Raw genomic sequence first — 22,368 nt, forward strand, 5'->3', positions numbered from 1 at the left:
CTCCGTGAACTTCGTCTCCCAGAGTTCCTTGCGAGTCGCTTGGTGTCATCAGCCGGGTAGCGGTGGCGTGGGTTTCCTTTGCCTTTCCTTCTTGTGTATTTTTTTTACGAAGCAACGGAGTAACGTATTGGTTGTGCCAAAATGACGGTAAGTTTATTCTTTTCTGAGTAGTTTTCCCCCCCAAATTATTGGCATTATACAGCCATCGTGGGCATTTTGCACTGCAACTACATTGACATGCTGTAGCTTGTAGCAAAAGCAAGACAGCTAGCAAACGGCTCGACAGTCAAAGTACTGTAACTACAGAAACCTAAACTAAAAATGGTTCTAAAGCTTGATTTCCCTGTGAAGTGTTATAGTCCCACCGTTGACGTTCTGAGACACGCATTTGAAGTTCTAGCTGCCACTGCTTTTATGTACGTCTTGGTTCCCATGTCTTTCCAGGAGCGTAAGGGAACTGCAAAGTTGGACTTTTTGAGAAAGATTGAGCTCGAAATCCAGGCTAAATGGGAGAACGACAAAACCTTTGAGAGTGATGCAGCGACAACAATTGGGGAAAGTGCACAGTAAGAGACGCACGTGGTTACATAATGTTGTTTGCGTTTGGCTTTGGGGGAAAATTTCCCTCGCATTCGATATGGGCAATTGACAAATTGACAGATGATGCGCACTGTCACTTGGGAATATTGATGCACTGATGCGATGCTATGACTCCCACTTTTACTTGCATATTTTAATCAGTCACTCTGTTTCACAGCAAAAACAAGTATTTTGTCACCTTTCCCTACCCTTACATGAATGGGAGGTTGCATCTTGGTCACACATTCAGCTTGTCAAAGTGTGAGGTAAATGCACTTTATTTAGGAATGGAAAGAAGACCAGAACATGGAAATGCATCCCGTGTTTTATGGTGTGTTTTGTAGTTTGCAGTTGGCTACCAGTCCTTGAAAGGGAAGAAATGCCTTTTCCCATTTGGTCTCCACTGCACAGGCATGCCGATCAAAGTGAGTTCCTGAAGATTGCCTCATGCATGCAGTGTGTAAATAACACTGCAAAAAAATAAAACTATTCTTTTTCACAAAGGCCTGTGCAGACAAGCTCAAGCGGGAGATGGAACTGTTCGGAAATCCGCCACAGTTTCCGGATGAGGAGGAAAAGGAGAAAGAAAAGCCAAAGACTTGTGATGAAATCATCATCAAGGACAAAGCCAAGGGAAAGAAGGTCTGAATTTGAGATGCCTTTAAATTTGTATTTTTATGGCTTCTAATAGTCCCAATAAATAAGCCTTTGGGTGGAGGCGTCATCCATTTAAGACAATTAAACGCCTGCCTCAAATAGATGTCTCCTTTTCTCCCTCTAGGAAGGAAAAGTATATATATTGGTGGGAGTTTCACAATAAACATATTTGTTTTATCATAAAGGCTGAATTTGTGATATTCTGTGGTTTCAGTTTCTGCCATTTTGTGATTGTGTTTCCCTGTTAGAGTAAAGCAGTGGCCAAATCCGGGTCCGCCACCTTCCAGTGGAACATCATGAGGTCTCTCGGCCTGACAGACCACGACATTACCAAGTTTGCCAATGCCGAACACTGGCTGGAATATTTCCCACCGTTGGCAGTGAAAGATCTCAAAATGATGGGCGTCAAGGTACAAATGAATTATTTGCATTTTTTTTCCCACACAAATTGAATGGTTATTTAATATGCCCTGTGGTCTCCCAGGTGGACTGGCGACGCTCGTTCATCACCACAGACGTGAACCCTTTCTACGACTCCTTTGTCCGCTGGCAGTTTATCACCCTGAAGGAGAGAAAAAAGATTAATTTTGGGAAAAGGTGAGCTGTAAAGAATCGACGTTTGTTGAATGTCAGTTCATATTATGATTGTTTTTGCAGGTATACCATCTACTCCCCCAAGGATGGACAACCATGTATGGACCATGACAGGCAGACAGGAGAGGTATGCTCACCTGCTGCTATGAAAAACAAGATATGATCGTATTTAATCACTACTACAGGTATCCAGGATTATCAAAAGGTGCCTGACATTCTAGATTATATGATCGTAACATGTTTTCATGAAGTATGTTTACCCCCCCACCCCCGAAAAAAAAATAAAATAAAATGAGTGAGCTTAGCATTTTCTTAGGTTCTAGTAAAGTATGACATTTTACCTGAAAAGTTCTCAGGTGTATGACCCGAGCCTGTTTATTAAACGAGACTGTTATCAATAATCTGTTGTACTCTATTACTACTTAATTTTTTATTTCTGTTCACCTCACTTGTAGGGAGTAGGACCTCAGGAGTACACACTCATCAAGATGAAAGTTGTGGAGCCGTACACGGCCAAATTCAAGTCCAAGGTTTTTTACAGCAGGTAACTAACTTTACTGCTATGAATTTGTATAAGTAATGTGAATCTGAGGGAAAGGAAGTGCTTTTAAAAATGAAGTACAGCATTGATGCCGTCCTACCTGCAGCGCCATAAAAGGTAAGAACATCTACCTGGTGGCTGCAACCCTGAGGCCGGAGACCATGTTCGGTCAAACCAACTGCTGGGTGAGACCCGACATGAACTACGTCGCCTTTGAGACCACCAGTGGGGACGTCTTCATCTGTACCAGGAGGTCTGCCAGGAACATGTCCTTCCAGGGCTTCACCAAGGAGAACGGTGTAGTCCCTGTCGTCATGGAAATGCTGGGACAGGTGGGCATATTTTTAATTGGAGGTGTGTTTCAAGGCTTGGTCAACATTATCACCTGGTGACCACCGTTTTGTCTGACAAAATGGCAGTCTTCTTACCAAAGTAGCTGGCAATACTTAACAAATCAATAGCGGTGCCCTTTAAAACCATTATTGCCTTTCTCCTGCACTTCATACAACCGTGATCACTAAACATTTGTGCTCACAGGACATCCTCGGCTGCGCCCTGAGCGCTCCCCTGACTTCCTACAAGATCATCTACGCTCTGCCCATGCTCACCATCAAAGAGGACAAAGGTACGAGAAAGTTAATCCATAACAATTAAGCATTCACAGTCACACACCGGTGTTTATCATCTTGGAAAAAGTTAAATGTCAGAATCAAACTTCTAATTAGCCTCAGGTCCACCTGGTTTTAAAGGTTAGAGAATGCACTGAGGTGTGCTAAGCACGGAGAGGTTTCGTGCGCTGACATTTCAGGGCTTCCCAAGCAGCTTTATTTACCTTTTCCTTTTTGGAAATGTGCATCTCCGTGCTCATCACGCGCAGTTAGACAGCGTCTCATCTTCAGTGTACTCGAACGGCAAATAGCAAATTACTGACCTAAATGTAACAACTTTTCCCTCTTGTTTGGGTTCCATCAGGCACAGGGGTAGTTACCAGCGTGCCTTCCGACGCCCCCGATGACATCGCTGCTCTCAGGGACATCAAGAAAAAACAAGTGAGTTGTGGATCTTTGTACCGGTACACAGCTTCAACGCAGTAACATAAATGCTTCAAGGTCACCCGACCAGATGCCACATTTATTGTGACTAAGCTTGGTTGGCTAAAACGGAATATGGATATTCGATAGGCCCTGAGGGAGAAGTACGGAATTGAGGACAAGATGGTGCTGCCTTTCGAGCCGGTAAGCTCATCTCCTCAGACGTGTCATCTTAAACCCATCAATTGTAGTTATTAGGCTCCTGGGTGTATGTCTGTATTTCAGATTCCCATTATAGACATTCCGGATTATGGAAACCTGTCTGCTCCACTGGTCTGTGATGAGCTGAAGATCCAAAGCCAGAATGACAAGGAGAAGCTGGCCGAGGCTAAGGAGAAAGTCTACCTGAAGGGATTCTATGAAGGGGTTGGTCCACCTTGACTGACTGTACTCTGTCTAATGATAGAATACACGTTCAGTGTGTCTCTCACAAGGCACATATGCAAAGGGAATTTTTTCATCCGGCACACACAATATACATAGCAAATCCATCCACCCATTTTGGATCCTGAGTACACCCTGGACTGGCTGCGACTCAATCGCAGGGCAGATGAAGATGACTAGCCATTCCCACTCACATTCACACCTATGAGCAATTTAGAGGCTTAAATCAACTTATGTTCTTTAAAGAACCCTGTTTTGGGGATGTGTGAGGAAGCCAGACTACTTGGCATTACATGCAAATTTATACAAGAAGGCCAGCGCCGAGATTCAAATCTCAAACCTCAGCGGTGAGAGGCAGACGTGCTAAGCACTAAGCACTATTTTTGTTGAGTATTATCCAATTTCAATTAAGGATCACATCTGTTGTGACTTCTGCTATACTGATGAAATGATCTCTTCAGATCATGTTGGTTGACGGCTACAAGGGGCAGAAGGTCCAGGACGTGAAGAAGCCTATCCAGAAGATGATGGTAGAAAAGGTAGGACCCGACCGGCTCTCTCTGTGGCCTCTTTGTAATGTATATTATATAAATAAAGTCCCGGTGATTGATTTATTGCTCTCCAAAAATGTTGACGCCTCGGCATCTCTGGTTTTTAGGGTGAGGCCTGCATCTACATGGAGCCAGAAAAACAGGTCATGTCGCGTTCGGCTGATGAGTGTGTGGTGGCGCTCTGTGATCAGTGGTGAGCGACACAAATCGAGCGCAACTATGGAACTGAGTCATGTGTCGTATTCAAATGAGAACATTTGTATCTCAGGTATTTGGACTATGGTGATGCTGAATGGAAGCAGCAGGCCAATGAAGTCCTCAAGTCTTTGGAGACGTAAGAGGACCACTTGTGAAGTGCTCAAATTATTTCACAGCATACAGTTTAGACTTTTTGCTGGCAAATTTTTAATTTTTTTTTAAAATCATGTATTCCGTTCTGCCCAGATTTTGTGATGAGACCAGAAGAAACTTTGAGGCTACTTTGGCATGGCTACAGGAACATGCCTGTTCTCGTACTTACGGGCTTGGTAAGTGTTGACCTCAAGTGTACTTCGCCTAATTTGCCATTGTTCTCAATAGGGGTTGGCTTGCTTGACTGTCATGTATTCTTCAAATTGTGATTGTTCATTAAAAATAAATAAATAAAAACAAATACAAAAATTAGTCCATTGAACGATTGCTTCAACTAGGTTATATTCTGTAGCATCAGCGGATTAGTTTGCGGCTTTAATTGCGTGACGATCATAAATTGTTGTTAAGTTGGGCTCTTTTTGGACTTCAGTGCAACGCAGTTAATGAATAGAAAAAAATAATCCACCAGTGAAAGGAAAACAGAAATAGGCTTCACTTGGTTGTAAATATCTGAGGAAATTGTACTTTGTACATGAGAGCTTCTTTGACAGTCGAGTTGATGAACATGCATCACATTACGAAAAGCTTACTTCCCCTTGACTTCACATAAGCCTGCTGTCCTTTTAATGCCTTTGTTATTGTGTGCGCGATAATCATATCACTGTGTCATGCGTGTTTGTGCTTGGTTACCATAGGAACACGGCTGCCTTGGGACGAGCAGTGGCTGATTGAGTCCCTGTCGGACTCCACCATCTACATGGCCTACTACACCGTGGCCCACCTCCTCCAGGGAGGCGTGCTCAATGGACAGGGGGCCTCGCCGCTGGGCATCAAGTAAGGACACAAATCACGTCAGCGAACCAAACCCACCACATCATACACACGGAATTCATCCTGCGACCATTTGGTTTTGTCTCAGACCACATCAGATGACCAAGGAGGTGTGGGACTTTATATTTTTCAAAACATCCCCTTTCCCAAAGACTGACATCCCAAAAGAGCACCTTCAGAGGCTCAGGAGGGAGTTTGAGTATTGGTACCCGGTGGACGTGCGCGTGTCTGGCAAAGACCTGGTGCCCAATCATTTATCTTACTACCTCTACAACCACGTGGCCATGTGGCCCAACGACAGGTAAGCTAGTGTTCATTACACGCATCTATGCGACTCGGTGTAAAAGGAAAGCCAGAGCTGTTGATGAACTCAGCTGTTTATTGAACACCAGGAGATTTATAAAACTCACAAACACAATTAGAACACTTGTGCTTGTGTGAATAAAAACAAAAAAAACACTGTTTCTTCTTTTAAGTTACGTGTGTGGGAGAAGTAAAACTATAGGGGGTGGCAGGGTTGGTCCAGAATGAAACCTTGCAATAGTCAGGGGGGTTAAGTGTTGTGGAAAAAGCAACAACTGCTTCCCAAAGTGGCGTAGAAAATGTTCTGAATCCTCTTTGTCGCTTTCTATTGTCCACAGTGGGAAGTGGCCACAGGCTGTGCGAGCCAACGGGCATCTGCTCCTCAATTCTGAGAAGGTGCGTCCAATTTTAACGATGTGATTTGTCATATTTAATCAAACAAACTAGTCACGCTTAAGCGATGTTGCACTTTTGATAGAATTCTCTGTGGGAATCTGTGGGGTGTGGTGTTACCATCTGCTTTTCTTGTCGACCAGATGTCCAAATCAACCGGAAACTTCCTCACTCTGAGCCAAGCCATCAAAAAGTTCTCAGCAGACGGTACTCTGATTCCTTCTTGCAATGTCGATTCATCTCCGTGACATTTTTTTTTTAAACTCTCCTAAATTAAACATTTGACGAATTGGATTTAGGGGTGATAATGAAGGAAATTAAAATATTTAAAATTTAGCGGTTTTAAGTTATTTGTTTTCGATCTATGCTTTACTTGTCTTTATTTAACTTCAGCCAAGTGAACTTTTTCTAACCTCAGTTTTCATTGAAGATCAGTGAAACATCTGCCAGCCGCATGAGTCATTACACGTTATACAATAAATATGTAGTTAAAAGATAAACAGCATCATTTATATTCCGAATGAGATGCTGCTCTCTGCCAGATATAATTTACTGCCCTATTCGAAATTACTTCCTGTATGATCATTTAATTTGTTTTAATCACAATTTAGTTATTAAATAGTCTCTGATTGATCATGGAAGAAAAACAAGATGGACAAGAGTTAATTGTCTGTTTTAATGTTTCCATCAGTTCTACACTTTCTCTCCATTCATGCTTTCATTTTTGTGCTTGGAAGAAAGCTTTGCCTTTTTTTTTTTTAAATCTCCTTCTAACACCCTGTTTTTCTCCTGCTTCCTTTTGGTTTGAGCAAGTTGAATAATAGATAGATGAATGTGTCGCTTTGTGTGTCTGAAAGCGTGAAGAGGCTCATGTTCTGACAGCAGGCAGACGTATTCGGTTCACGGCTCGTCGAGCGCCTCGCGCGGGCGCCTGTCGGGCGTCGACAGGCGGCTTCCGCCTGTAGATGGAGACAGAGGGCTGTTCTTTGTTTGCGGTTCACCGGTTTGACAGCTGTGGGATCAACAGTGTGTGTGAGCAAGAAGGCAGAGGGTTGGGCAAGAAGGGTGGGAGGGATATCTTGGTGACATCACTTTTATCAGCGTGATCTTTGATTAGGGCATGTCTTGATGACGATGTCTCCTAGCTGGGAGTGGTTTCTGCCGGGTATTTGTAGTGAAGTCTCAAGTTGACAGTCATTTTGCTGATTAAGAGATGAACTCATTTGTCCTCATGTTTGCCTGTGCATGAATTAGCACCTTTCTTTAAATCGTGACACCCCACCCCGCCACTCGGATGGACGCGGTGCCTCGTCTTGATGCTGACGACGTCGTACCCTTGAACAAGGAGCCGCTTTGCCTCAAATAAATGGCTCCTCTTGCCCCTCTAAGGAAAACAAAAACAGATGAAATGACATTTGCTGTTTGCTGGTCTGATACCACCAAAGTATGTTGAAAGTGATGCATCTCCAAAGAGACAAGCTTTGTGTCTTTACATGTGGTACGCACTTCAGGTGCATTTTATCTAAATCAAGTCATCTGTAAGCCATTTATTTTTAAAGGTAATGTTATAAAATGAGGTTAAATTCATATTAAACTGTTGGGGGTCATAATTTGTGGTTTACAGTTCAGTTTAACTATTAATATTGGGGGAAAAATGGCGCTTTTCACTATGGGGCTTGGTCTTCATCTCCCATGAATAGTGAAGGATTACTGTGCATTGTTTGTTTATTGTGTGTGAAAGTCGTACTCTGTTACTCCTTTACGTTGTATGAACTGAAGTCCCCGGCCGCTATTTGAGGAACTAGGATCAACGGTGGTGTTCTCCACCTTTCTTCCATTTTAGGCATGCGTCTGGCTTTGGCCGACGCAGGAGACACAGTGGAGGATGCGAACTTTGTGGAGACCATGGCAGACGCCGGCATCCTGCGCCTTTACACCTGGCTGGAGTGGGTGAAGGAGATGATAGCCAACAAGAACAACCTGAGGACCGGACCTGCCGACACCTTCAACGACCGTGTTTTCGCCAGGTAGGCATAGCTACATTTGTAAGACCACATCCAGGGGCAATAGGTGGACAGAAGTGCCGGACTATGTTGGATTTCTGTAAAGCAAAGCAAGCCCTAGGTTGATGTATTCACAATGTTTTTGTCTCCGTAGTACAGTAAATTTGAATTTTTAAGGAATTTAGAAATCTGTGTACACTCACCAACCTTGCTAGTGGGCACACGTGCATATTTACGAGTAATTTTTATGCAAAAACTGGTGCAAAATAAGTTGTGAGACACTCTCGCTGGTAGCGAGCCAGTCTGGAAGCATTTCAGAGGCCGCATTAAAAACGGCTCTTTTTGAAGAACCCCTGAGCCGAAACTTTAAAGGATTTTGTGTCTTGGCCAGCGAGATGAATTCTGGAATTTTGAAGACGGAGCAGCACTATGAGAGAATGATGTTCAAAGAGGCTTTGAAGTGCGGCTTCTTTGAGTTCCAGGTAAATAAAATTCAGTCCTCTTCCCAAGCAATTCACAATTGTTTATTCCCCCCAAAAAAGAGAGTCCCAAATTCATCCAGAACCAGTATTAATATGATGAATGCTTCCTCCAGGCTGCCAAAGATAAGTACAGGGAATTGGCTATTGAAGGCATGCACAGAGAGCTGGTCTTCCAGTTCATCGAGAGACAAACGCTGCTGCTGGCGCCCATCTGTCCACACCTGTGCGAGTACACCTGGGGTCTGATGGCCAAGGTAAGAAATGTGCACATTTTGCTAACCTCCATTTTGCTATTCACATTCAAAATACTGGCCGGTACTTCAAACGTGACTTTTGTTCCTTCCTACCCGCCTCTTGTGTTCCACTCCTTTTGTACACTTGAAAGGATGATGGGGCACCAAAGCAACGTTTTAAAAGACCAGCGCTAATATTTATTCATGAGTACACCCACCATCAGCCCGTCTTATTTAATCCACTTCTAACACTCTTCCTCGCTGTGACCACCAGGAGCTTTTCTTCACACACACGCACACACATGCATGCGCACACACACGCGCGCTTCCTCTTGTTGCTGCTTTTAAATCGAGGCGCACACTTACTGTGCATGTTCCTAACAACACAGAGCACCCGAGAATATTTTCCACACGCTAATGTCAGAGTGAAAAAGCAGGCTGCTGTGCTGGAGATGTCTATTTTTTTTCATCACCACCTAGCAATAACCAAAGCTTGACAAGTTGAATTTTCTGCACTGGCTAAAAAGAGATAATCACCATGAACATTTTCACTCTGTTATGTTTTATTATGATAATGATGGTGGTTATCTTGAGTCCAATTAAAACTGTCTTCCCTTCTCCGACGCTCTCTCTGTCATTCTGTCCCCTGACAGCCTACTTCTGTGACAAAGGCATCATGGCCCATCGCCGGTCCAGTGGATGAAATTCTCATCCGCTCCTCTCAGTACCTAATGGAGACAGCACACGACCTCCGACTGAGACTCAAAGCATACATGCTTCCCCCCAAAAATAAGGTACAATGCAGGCATGCGGCTGAGTTCAGTTTACCTGGTGGCAACCCACATTTGTAAGGGCCTGAGAGGTTCACTAATCTATGTTAGTTTAAAGAAGGCTGTATTTATTATTCTAAAGTATTTTCAATAGTTTATCCTACTTGGCAGCTATTCTGGAAAACTGACTTTGGCCATCTGAAAAGTAACAGGCAGGAATTTACGTTTTCAACTGTTTAGAAACAAAGATTGTCTGTCCAAAAGTATACTGGTAACTGTTGGGTGTGAATAATGAATAATGAAATAAGTGAACTTTAATCGGACATTTCTCATTTATTGAGAGGAACCTGCATAGACATCATCAGATTCTCCTACATTATGTAAATATTTCTTTTCAGGAGCTTGTGTGCATGTAATTATCAATATTGAATCACTTTTCCTTGAGCAGAAATGTGACTCGAAGCCCCCCACCAAACCCTCACACTGCACCATTTACGTGGCTAAGAGCTACCCGACATGGCAACACAGCGCCTTATCCCTGCTGGGCAAGCATTACAAGGTCGGCGACATGCACACACATGCTATACATGTTGTGCTCGATGGATGCCTACATTACACCTTTGTTTGTCTTCTTTGCGCAGAGCAACGGCGGCGTCCTTCCAGACAACAAGGTGATAGCGGGCGAGCTCGGAGCGCTACCCGAGCTGAAGAAGCACATGAAGAGAGTCATGCCATTTGTGGCCATGATCAAGGTACACAGGCAACACTGGCGTGCCATTTGCTTCGAATCATAACGTATCGAGCAAAAAGTGGGGGGACTGGCCTGCTCTGTTCTTCACAAAGGCCCGCAGAGCATTTACATTTAGAAGACGATTAATCATTTGATGAATCCCCAATGGAGACATATATTGAGTCCAATTTTTTTCCCCCATAAACTTGAGTGCCAAATTCCCAGCGAGTTAAACTATCATCGCATGCGGCTTTCCGTAGGAGAAGCTCGAAAAAAACGGGCCCAGGGTTTTGGACCTCGAGCTGGAGTTTGACGAGCGGGCAGTTCTGATGGAGAACCTGGTCTACTTAACCAATTCCCTTGAGGTATGCTAACACTTCACAAGTCTGATTGGACTCTCAAAGATGCCTGACATACTGCAGCTCAGCAATCAACCAGCATGGTAGAGACATTTCAGTGTGTTCCTTCATTGTTTTATGCCTAATGCAGTTGGAGCGGATCGACATCTTGTTTGCCTCCGAGGCCGACGACAAAGTGAAGGAAGACTGTTGCCCAGGGCAACCGTTCTGTGTGTTCAGATCCGAGGTGGTGACCACACGTGTGAAAGGACGGCTTTGTGGTTCCATGTGGTCAGCTAAAATTTGAATTGGACAATTTGTCTGTCGACAGCCAGCAGTCTGCGTAACCCTGGTTAACCCTCAGCCGTGCAACGGCCTATTCATGACCAAGCTCGACATCAGACAGGGGGACAGCAGGGACCACGTCGTTCGTAGACTCGCCAAGGTCAACAGACTCATCAAAGGTTGGTTATCCGCCATGGTCCATGTTGATTTGGGGCCACTTTAACCAAAAATATTTTTTTTTTTTTTTGGGCTAAAAAATCATTTAAAGATTGACAGGATAGAATGCCAGCTGTTCTTATCATTCTTTGTTGCTCGCAGTCTGTTAAGATGATGTATCAGGGTTGCTTATTAACCAGTGTTACAATCTAAAATTCATCTTCTCCATCTCACCCTGAAGTTGCTATCCTTAGCCACATAAATGTTGCACCAATCAAAATAACCTTGACCTTTTGTTGCCAACGCTTCCTCCCACCAGATCTCTCCAAAGTGAAGCTGATGAGGTACGAGGACCCCCTGCTGGGGCCCCGTCGGGTGCCCGTGCTGGGACAGGAGGAGCTGGGCAAAGTCATCATCTCGTCTCAGTCCGTGTTCAGCATCAATTTGGATGAGAAGAAAGTCACTGTGGCTGACAACGGGCTCACTGTGGACATCGGTGACACTCTGGCCTACCTAGTTTAATTTAAAACACACACGCTCTAACACAGTCATCATGATTTGATATCTGGAAAGTTCTTTTTATTTACACCCCAAAAAAAAAACATAAAGAAGAAGCACCCCCCCACCCAGTTTGAAACAACTTTTATCATCAAAATCTAAGACCGATCCTGTTGTTTTCATACTGATGGAATCATGTCTCCCGGCCTGTTTTGTTCATCTAAAATGAACCGTCCCTCCTTTTGTGTTTCAATAGATGCTGTTTGTCTAACCTGTTATTTTTTTTCCCCCACCCCAGAGAAATAATAAAACCTGTGTAATGAAATCTTTAGCATTCTCATATATTTCCCCCCTACTCTCCAACCTCTTCTTAACATCGGTTTCATTCTGAGGGCAGCCCTCATCCTGTCCTGCATACTGTTGAGCCAAGGGCGAGTGTACATTTTGTTACCGTGACGATTAGGGGCAGAACGAAAGGGTTGGCTGCACTTTGAGCTCCAAAAAGTGACTGCGAACTGAAAGAAGTGACAAGAGCCCCTATAAGACTGTATGGACGATGACAAGTGCGTTCCAATTAAAAGGTAATCTCATGATGATTATTCTCTGAGGTAACACCAAATTTAACTCTCAAATATTTGGCACACACCCTCATAGATACCCACCACATCAACAGCTTCACATGAGCAAAAATTCACATTTGTCATAAATGCATGCAATATGTGAGCGATTTTCACTGCTGGACACATGTAGTTGTTGCCGAGATGGAAATGCCAAAGTGACATTGACGCTCGATTCCTTCAAGGTATGAGAACCACAGCGGTTGGCTGCTTCAAAGGCAACATGATTAATACTTCAGCCCGAGGGATGGCTATTATTCAAATGTCTTCCCCTTTGATGCTCGTTTTCGGTGATACAAACCAAACATGTTGTGTCAAATCTTTAATGCTCTTCACATTTGATGTTTTCACTTGATGAGTCGGGGTTGAACAAGAAAGTGTCGCATCATATCACAGCTGACGTAACAAATCAATTCCCTTTTGCAGGTGAACTGTTGGTATTCTCTCCCTGAATCAATTTTCCCCTTGCCTGCACCTCATTTGTCGGAGTCAGTTTTTGTTTTCCTGCCCAAGGGTGAGTGTAACATTTACTTGCTTTGCGTTTATAAGGAACATGCACATCAGGAATGTGTCACAACGTGGGCCTCCTTCATAACTATGAAAAATGTCTTACCCTTGCATACTATTACATTTTCCATGCACACACGTTCCCGGTCACGTTTGATTGTCTCTGTCAAATAATGGAAGATAGATCTTTTCAAACTGTAGATTCATGTTTCGTAGAAAGGTGAACGTGTGCTTTTATTTGCTACATTGCAAGTACTTAGTCTTTATTGTTTTAAGATAGTTGCAATAGTCAGTCCAAAAAAAAATCATACGAAACCGCAAAATTGTTCCGCTAAAAAAGACAATTGATGATGCCGTTATTGATTACAACGGTAAAGTAGTCCGTGGGCGTCAGCCGTTGGCGTCATGCTTTGTGCTCACGCGTCACATAAAAAGTCTAATACTTCACAAAAGAAAATGACTGTGTGACACCATCTTCCCAACCTCTTCTTCAAAGGTCTTTGAGCCATGAGTGACAGTTCGGCTAAGCCTAAACTTGGCAAAGTTGCCATCAGGGACTCCATTGAGGATCTGAGCCCTGAGTCAACCGAGGGGTACATTTGTCACTGTGGCCAAAGATGAACTACAATATGTCGGCCAGGTCTCTCAGGTTGTTGGAGAAGAGGGTCAGGTGACCTCCATGCGGCAGTGAAGTCAAAAAAAGATGTTCTTTTTGTACTTGCAGAACGTGAGCAAGCAACCTCAAAATAGTTTTTGAGTAGCCCAGGCTGGGCAAAGAGCGAAAGCACCTGGGGTCAGAAAAATCCCGCTAGGTAACTGTTCCTGTTAACTCACTGTTTAACTGTTAAATTGTTGATCCAAAAAATTGTTTTTAAAGAAATGCTTTTGTTCTTTAAAGCTAAATGAAATTTTACGATTGTAAAACCTGAGGCATGGGGTATTCAAGGCTATATACATTTTCCCCAATGTGTATCTTTAGCAGTGTTTCATGCAGAGGACAGCTAGGAGGCTTATCTCTGCCGCACGTTTTTTTTTTTTTTTCCCCTTGCCAAGTCTTGCGTCGAACTGCTTTATCTGCCCCTGACATTCTCCCTCACACAGGGTGAGTATCACTTCTTTCTCCTTGTCATCTCTCAGGCCTCACTCCTCTCTCTGGATGGCAGCGGCTTGTAGTCATGGAGCAGACCATTGTCACAAACCAGTAAGTGTTAGTCTTTTCGGCCGCTTGTCTTCAACACTCAGCGTTACAGCAGAGAGTATTTGGCTTAACTGCTGTGTGCCGTCTTTCTTGGTGTTACATTCAGAGGCCACAACATTAGGCACATACTGTACAAATAAGCTAATCATTGGATTCTAATGAGATCCAATATTAGAGTTGTATCAATAGTTCTGCCTTTGCAGACATAACAATGCTCGTGTGAGAGAGGACTCAATGGTATTGTGGCTAAAAAAAGAATGCATGTTTTCCTCATATGAAGACTACATCTAGTCCACTTTGCTGTTTCACTGTTGAGAAAATAACATTTTGTTTTGAAGTGTTTCATAGATATATAAAATTAAGTTTAAGGAGTAACATAGATCAATTAAAAAAATCTAAACTGCTATGCCCCTTTGTGTTTTTTTTTTGGGAGGAGTATGGAATGAATGAATGGCAATGTAATTAATTTTACTGAGGAAATGTCACGTAGCGTGGTGGTGGTGGACCCCAAAAAGCAGGCAGGAGAGAGGCGCAGTGTGTACTTGACGAATTGTATTAAAACAGAGAAAACTAAATCCTAAACAAACAAAGTCCAAAGTATCAAACAAAAATCATGACTAAAGCTAAGACATAACAATGAACTAAACATGACTGAAACAAACATGACAGAAGCCAAGAGCAAACAATGACCCAACACCGAGTGTTCGGGCTTGGAGTCCTTTTAAAGCACTAATTACATAATGACCAACATGTGTGCAGCTGCAGGGAGAGCCCTATAGTGCCACCTGTTGGTCCCAAACCGAATCATGACAGTAACAATGACCTGACACTGAAGAGTTCGGGCGGGAGTCCTTTTATACAACTAATAATTACATAATGACCAATAGGTGTGCAGCTGCAGGGAGAGCCCTACAGTGCCACCTTTTGGTCCCAAACCGAATCATGACAGGAAAGATAATTTGAAATCCAAGTGTTAAGTCTAAATGCAGTCAATAATGAATAAAATTCACAAATGAGTGAAGATTTTTTTTTTTTTTTTTTACAAGTGTGTTTTATTACATGGAATTTATTTAATTATTTGCCTTTGTTAAAAGAATGACGAAGGTGTTGCAATAAATATCTCCTGCATGTAGACCCTCGCTGTCAGGGTCCTTGTTGGAGGAGAAAGGGGATGGAGGTTTCTCTGCAGTAAGTGACAAGAATTGGAGGTCCAACAACGCGAGCGCAGTGGCATTGACTCAGCCCGGCTTGGGCATCGCCACGACGACAGTCACCACCATCACGCAGACGGGCGGCGACTGGAGCAGCGGCCTGTTTGACATCTGCGGAGACAAGTGCACATGTAACCAATGTTTTGCACATGTTGTTGTCCTCCTTTGATTACAAGGTTTGAGGTGGGTAATGTTCTTCCCGCTCAGGTGTCGTCGGTGCTGTGGCGCCGTACTGTTTGGACCTAAGTCTTGCGAATCTGTTTGGCGAGTGCCTCTGTTTTCCTCTGCTGCCAGGGTCCACCTTCGCTATGAGGGTCGCGCTCAGGGAGCGGTACAAGATACGGGTGAGTCAAATATACAGAACCGGTGGGGGGGGGGGGGGGGGGTCAAACAACAAACAAACAAACAAAGCTGTTAGTTGAGGGTGTTCGTTGTTTTTTGAATGGATGGCTCTATTTTACGAAACGGCAAAAGGGGAGGCGGCTTCCTAGAACACACCATCAGTAACTAAATCACTTCCTGCTTTCCCTGACTTTAACAGCCAATCAGAAGCTATCAACATAAAAACATGTCTATGCAATTATTAAACAACAGAATGTAATTTAGGTAATCTTAACATGAAAGAATATGATGCTCAAACATAAAATTATAATAATTTATAATCTTACAGTTTATTAACATGCTGTAAAGCAGTGGTCGGTCGCCAACCTGTGGTCCACGGCCTGCTACTCTTCCGTGGGCCATTTGGTACGGAGCCACAGCGATACATATAAAAAATATGTACTTCCTTTTTTTTTAATATACAGCCAGGAAAAAGAAATATGAGGTGTGAAACATATAGTGTACGTCCCAATGGGAATGTCCGTCATAGGACATACGGTTTTGAAAATTGCCCAGAACACTTTCGTCGATCGAGGGGAGTGGATGGATGAACTACAAAACCAGTTGCTGTGTTCCACAGGGGAACATGTGCAACGACTGGAGCGCCGTGTGTTGCTGTTACTCCCTGGCCGTGTGTCAGATGGTACGAGAGATGAAGCGGCGGACGCTGGCTCGGACGTACCACGTATCCACCACGCTGGAGTGCACTTGACTTGGGACCACCAGTCGCCAGACCTGACCCTGAACATCTTGCGCACTTCTCAGCAGTGTCGATTCTGAGGGTCCCAGAAGGAAGCCTGCATTGCTTCACTAGGTACATTTGCACAGTCCAGTTTGATGCAGTCGCAAATGTATTGCCACATCTACGTCTTTATCAAGGATACTAGTGCACACGTATTAACTCTGTCAGTGTCAATGATAACTAAGAATGATTATTAATTTTGTTGACCTTTCTAATCATTCCTTTTGGTTCACTTATTGTCAACATATCAAGGACAAAACATTGGGTAAGGTTAAATGAATGTAGCCAGTGTCATTAAAACTGCATTGTTATTTATATCACCGTATGGTGTCTTTGAGACTTGCGCAGCCTCCAAAAATTTCCACTTCATTTTATTAAGTGGATGAAATGTTGTTGCAATAAATTTGTCATAAATGAGGACAAAGTGCATATAAATAACAAAATATATTATGTGAGCTTCCTGACTGGGAGGACAATGACATAATGGACTTGTTCGCATTTTTATTTTTATGAGCACGTGGTGGACCTTGCCATAGAAACATGTTTCAGTTAACAAGCGGACTTTAGATTGTTTAGCAAATGCATTTCAAATTTCTGAAAGACCAGTGCTATAGATGAGTGGACACAATGAAGCTGCAACATAATCAGCTTTGTCTGTTTTTCATCAAAATGCGTTGAAGCTAAAAAAAAAAAAAAAAAGGTTTTCTGTGTATTATTTTACTGCACGCCCAGAGATATGAGCCTCATAATATTTTGCAGCTGCCGCGCTGTGATACTTTATGGATTTTGCAGGTCTGAGCTTTTTGATTTTTGTCTTGCACGCCAAAGGTCATCTGATACATTAAATGTAATCCTTCTCTCTGGTACATGTGTACATTTGTTTTTGTTTTTTCTTCTTCTTTCTACCTACATTCTTGCTGCTGGAGGCTGTAAATTTCCCCAGTGTGGGACTAATAAAGGATATCTTATCTTATCTTATCTTATGACGGTGTGATAAAGTGTGGAAGCAATGCAGGCTCAAAGTTGGGTAGAGCCAATACAGCGGATATAAAAATTCTACACACTCCTTTTCAAATTCCAGGATTGGTGTTGAGACCAAAACAAATCCCTTCAAAACCTTTTCCACCATTTATTCACAGACAGCCTGTAGAAAGTATTGGAAATACTGTCCCTCTTTGCAAAGGGGAGGGGGGGGGGTAATGCTGTTGCACAAGTGTGCACACCCTTTCATAATGGAATGCGGCTTCATTCAGAATTAAACAGTTACATTCAAACTTATACACACCTACCACCACTATGTAGTGTGTGACCCTTCATTGAAAAATTTTGATCATCACTGCTTTAGATTGTGCCAGTTCCTAATAGAGTCGTCAGTGGACCCCCCCCCCCCCCACCCCCCCAAAAGGCACTGGGGATCCTCTCACGAGTCACAACAACTGCAGTTGAAAGCCACTGTGTGTTGATACGTTTAATTTTTATACTAGCTGTTGTGCCTTAACACATCCCCGCCCGTGTTCACACCCTGCGGGCATTCAATTAGGTTATTAATCCTGATTGCCGCGCTTCCCTGAATTTGAAATGCCGGCCAGCAAGCTTTCACCGCGAGGGTGTGAAAACATCATTATACACAAAGCAGATGGGCGCTCAAAGGGCAAACGTGGCATTTATTCCCATCTCGTGGAGGTAGCTGCCAACCTGGCAGCTAATTCCGGGAAAGTCACATTCCTGACGTTAAGGAGGAGAAAGTGTTGTATACGGTTAACTCAAAACCTGCCATATTGTGGTTCACTTTCTGCCGTCTCAATGGAGCGCAGATTTTGATAAGTGAAGTGTATTGTGGGATTTGGCTGTGATCATCTTTCTATATGGACTTACTTTACTGCCCACTCATGGCAATAAATATGAGCCAGGAGGAAAGATCAGAATGTTGTAGGTGTGGGATCATAACACAGAGAAGATAGAGTGCAACAGAATTGCATTAAAAATCGTTAGCTAATTTAATGCACCCACATCCATTCAAAGTCACAGATAATACAGTTTAGAACATGAGAATGGCGACCGTGAGTGGAAAAATAATACATTCACCCAACGTGCATATTTTGTATTGGTGTTATGCACAAGATCATCTCTCAACGAAGGTTCTGGAACGTCGTAACCCTGTTCAATAAAGGAAGGGGCTATTTTCCTGTGGCACCTGTCCTCAAGCTGTTTTATTTGTGCCCACTCCCTAAAATGCCACAAGCTGGCTCAGTAGTAACAGTGCAATTGTGTCTGATAACACAATGTTCGAGCTCCAACTGAACAAAAGAAAAACAACTGTCCAAAAGTGATGGCACGGAGGGAAAATGCTGTGAAAGGACCAGTCAATTTTTCAGAACATTACTGGTTGAACAAACAGTCCAGAAACATAATTCCTTAGTACTTTCATAAAATGTCTGATCATGGATCCTAGGAGAAGTGGAATTTTCTGCAATGTTTGGGTCCAGATTTGAAAGATCCCCCCCCCGTCCATCCCCCTTGACTGAAAAGGGACATGTGTGGGGCTGTTTGGAAACATGATTTTGCGCAGTAAAAAAAATTAAAATCATATTTCATGTGCCAGGTTGGAATTTGGCGGGTTTGCCCAATCCCTCTTTGACTGCAAAAGTGATCCATTACCAAAATTGTGACATGGAAAGATTGCCCAAAACAAACCCATGCATACAAAACATAGAATATCTGGTCATTTTTGGGTCTGCCCGTATCCCCTTCTGTGAATTTAGAAATTGATTCTATGGCAGTTATGGCTCTAAAGGAAACAATGAGACATTGGGGAACGTGGGAATTTTCAACCGACTTTTGGGTACTGCCAGCTGCCACACTGTGGCTTGGGAATTTTTCCCAGCTCCAGTGACTATAAAAGGGGAGCTGGCTGTGCCATGTGTGTGTGTGTGTGTGTGTGTGTGTGTGTGTGTGTGTGTGTGTGTGTGTGTGTGTGTGTGTGTGTGTGTGCGCGCGTGTGTGTGCGCGCGCCCGCGCGCGCGCATGTATGTGCATGCGTGCATGTGATGTGTGCATGCGTGTGTGTGCCTACTTAGCCACCAGGGGGAAGTCTTGCTACAGATGTGAGTTGACGGTTTTCTAATAATAATCATAAGGAGTGAAGCTGCCCAGAGGGAGAAGTCATCGGTCCAATGTGCTGATCTGAGGTCAGATTCGATTCCCCCAGCGGGAGAAGAGGTCAAGATTTGAAGCAGTCCTGGTGCAACTGAAGTCAGCAGGCGGGCCATAAAACGTGTGCGTTCATATTGCTTCCTGCGCTTTCAGCATCAGAACGCACAGATGCATGGGTTGTGGAGTACACGCGCTTATAGAAAACAGCCCTTTGGGGAAATGTGTGTATGAGTAATTTAGACTAACTCTGTGATGCGATTGCACTCTTTTGCCGCTTGCAAACAGATGAAATCAAAACAGCTCAAGGGGGAACGCATCCGAGTCTCAAGTTGCACACCCACCACTATTGTAAAGATGATGAGGCGACAAAGAAGTGTGCGCAATGCCAACTGCCACTCTCCTTCTTTCCTTCCTAATCTCCCCATTTATTCACCTTTCCCCGCTGTTTCTTGTCATTTTAAAAATTGTAATTCTTTTATCCATCTACTTGCTTTAGGGCTTATCCTCATTAGGGTCACAGCTCAGCTGGCGACTAACCTCATTGACTTCTGGCAATTGGGAAAAAAAAATCTTGTTTGCTTGTAAAGGTTCCCTAGAAAATGACGGAAGCTGTTCATATGCCGTAATATTGAAGACCCTGTAAAATGAAATCACAGATTTGTTTCTGAATACATGATACATGTTTGAACATAGTTGCTGAAAAGGTGGGAAAACCGACAACTACTGTAGCATGGAATTGTGGCAGTGAAGCATGAAACCGTTTTTCACCATTTCAGTTTTCATCATTTAGCCACTTGAGCTAATTTTAAAAACTGCTTCCCATTTTCAGGGCTTATTATATAATGAAACGAAATGCGGAGTCATGTGCTAATATTGTAGATGTTTTTAGCTAATCGGAGTGCATCCTCACTGGATGCCACAATTTCCAGAACACCAGATAAGCCCGTTGCCCGTCTTGTCGGCGGAGAGGAGTCCCGGAAGCCCAATAGTTTGCTACCTAGCTGATGGCTAGCACCTCTTGTCGCTGTGTAGAAAGCCCCATGACACCCTGGTGCAATATGTTCCTACCACCGGAGGCTTTGAAGCGGGTATAATTTCGCAACGCAAACATATCAGGATGTGAAGACATTAGAAAAAAGCTCCACAAAGGAGCAAACATTTTCAGAGGAGGAGCTTTTATGCATTTAGCAGACACGTGCACAACATTGGAGAGCAGAGACAATGGCTTGATTTTCCTCACAATTTTGAAATCTCATGATATACAGTATACTTGCTCATTTGTTATTTTAATCATTAAGGATTCTTATCAAAACTCTTCTACATTGTGTGTCAAACTTACAATCCATTTATTTTCGATTTGAGGATGTTCGATGGAGGAGCGATGATCGAGGAACTACTGACGTTTCCTTTCTGCAAGTCTTTTAGCTCCTCCACAGCTACATATTAAATATCTCGTGATTACTTTAGTTGAAATATACGTATGTAGTTTGTTGAGTCACTTGTCGGTCCATTTTTGAGGACTTTCATCCGGGTGCAGGCAATCTTAACTTAAAACATTTTAACAGCCTAAAAGGGTCGATTACATTTAAGCCCCCCCCCCGATAATGGTCTTTTATGGTGAAGAGAAAAACTCTTACCTGGCTGGTAGTTTCCGCTGTCAATTTCTACCGTATGTAGTTCCATGAGGTGTGTAACATGGAGAATGTTAAAATATATTTTTCATTGTCAGCCAACACTGTGAAAGTAGACCAGGAGAAAGATGAAAAAGGGAAAAGTGGGGTGAAATCTGCAAAGCTGGAACAGTTGCTCCCCTGGTGATACAACATGCACCACCTGGGCTTTATACACGCACGCACACACACACACACACACACACACACACACACACACACACACACACACACACACACACACACACACACACACACTCGCGCACACACACACTCGCACCCAAGTTAGCTTCACACATACATACCGATGGATGGAGAGACCATTTGCATTCAGAATTTAGGAGCGATATGTTGTCAGTGGTTAAAAAAAATAATCATATATTGTGAGGCTGAACACATCAAGTCACCATTTTTTTTGTATTGTATGTGCCATTTTGGTATTTTTCCCCATTCACCGTTGTGTCAGAATAAAGTAGCAATAAATGGAGTCGGACAGCACCGAAATCATGAAGGCAAGGTGCACATTTATCACTTTGATCACTGCGGTGACCCGCTATTCAGTGGAGTACCATATACACACTACGCACGCTCATATACAGAACTTTATTAGTCGTGCAGCACAAATGGTACTTTCAGACACTGAAATGAAACTGAGGGGCCAGCAGAGGAGGAGGAGGAGTTCAAAAAGATGTAATTAGCACCAAGTACCACTTCATGGGTTTATCGATAGGCTACACACGGCACAGCTATAATACGTTTTATTTGGGGGATAGGGCGGAAACGGGGGCAGGAGCTTGTAGTACTTAAGATAAGTAGACTGACTAGAATGTAAACCAAGGCAGACAGACCTACGCCAAGTTAACGAGTGACAGACATGTTTTGCAGAGCGTGCGTTGTTGTGTTTGATTTGAATATATTGAGTTGGCCGCTAACGTCTCTTCTGTCCGCAGGCTAGCTGGAGCCATCTTGGCATATGAATAAAATCTTAGGGGGGCGAAAGTCTCCTTTGAAGGTGCCATCTCGACTCCTTTCATGTGATAGCTTCAAAGTGAATGTTTAGGCTCATTCCACGAGGACTGTTTGTTATTCTGCTGCATGGGGAAGTCTTTCGGTGGCTGC

The 22,368-nt window shown here is 43.3% G+C and overlaps 2 protein-coding genes across 2 annotated transcripts; both read left to right on the forward strand.

The window, feature by feature from the left end:
- The first annotated feature begins 36 nt into the window (after positions 1–36).
- On the forward strand, positions 37–12,095 carry lars1b (leucyl-tRNA synthetase 1b). The gene is made up of 32 exons (XM_086131716.1): positions 37–147; positions 445–566; positions 758–845; positions 924–1,004; positions 1,084–1,221; positions 1,485–1,646; positions 1,721–1,833; positions 1,894–1,957; positions 2,286–2,374; positions 2,478–2,703; positions 2,909–2,996; positions 3,344–3,420; positions 3,553–3,606; positions 3,688–3,828; positions 4,308–4,385; positions 4,505–4,590; positions 4,666–4,731; positions 4,842–4,924; positions 5,444–5,582; positions 5,668–5,880; positions 6,221–6,278; positions 6,419–6,482; positions 8,119–8,302; positions 8,670–8,760; positions 8,874–9,014; positions 9,647–9,787; positions 10,212–10,322; positions 10,405–10,515; positions 10,754–10,858; positions 10,983–11,078; positions 11,163–11,295; positions 11,592–12,095. Exons 1-32 carry the CDS (start codon positions 142–144, stop codon positions 11,792–11,794), a joined length of 3,552 nt encoding a protein of 1,183 aa, XP_085987842.1. The 5' UTR covers positions 37–141; the 3' UTR covers positions 11,795–12,095.
- Positions 12,096–13,942: 1,847 nt separating this feature from the next.
- plac8l1 (PLAC8 like 1) lies at positions 13,943–17,399 on the forward strand. Its single transcript, XM_086130230.1, has 4 exons — positions 13,943–14,095; positions 15,226–15,434; positions 15,511–15,647; positions 16,265–17,399. Exons 1-4 carry the CDS (start codon positions 14,070–14,072, stop codon positions 16,394–16,396), a joined length of 504 nt encoding a protein of 167 aa, XP_085986356.1. The 5' UTR covers positions 13,943–14,069; the 3' UTR covers positions 16,397–17,399.
- The last annotated feature ends 4,969 nt before the right edge of the window (positions 17,400–22,368 follow it).

Source organism: Hippocampus guttulatus, chromosome 15 (assembly GCF_054856545.1).
Source record: "Hippocampus guttulatus isolate MCC_2025c chromosome 15, RoL_Hgut_1.0, whole genome shotgun sequence".
Taxonomy (NCBI): domain Eukaryota; kingdom Metazoa; phylum Chordata; class Actinopteri; order Syngnathiformes; family Syngnathidae; genus Hippocampus; species Hippocampus guttulatus.

Bases quoted from the DNA above. Each gene is read 5' to 3' on its own strand.
- lars1b (XM_086131716.1), top strand. The intron at 4,925-5,443 runs GTAAGTGTTGAC...TGGTTACCATAG, and splicing joins TTCTCGTACTTACGGGCTTG to GAACACGGCTGCCTTGGGAC. The intron at 10,516-10,753 runs GTACACAGGCAA...GGCTTTCCGTAG, and splicing joins CATTTGTGGCCATGATCAAG to GAGAAGCTCGAAAAAAACGG.
- plac8l1 (XM_086130230.1), top strand. From the start codon at position 14,070: ATGGAGCAGACCATTGTCACAAACCA. The intron at 14,096-15,225 runs GTAAGTGTTAGT...TCCTGCATGTAG, and splicing joins CAGACCATTGTCACAAACCA to ACCCTCGCTGTCAGGGTCCT. The intron at 15,435-15,510 runs GTAACCAATGTT...CTTCCCGCTCAG, and splicing joins CTGCGGAGACAAGTGCACAT to GTGTCGTCGGTGCTGTGGCG.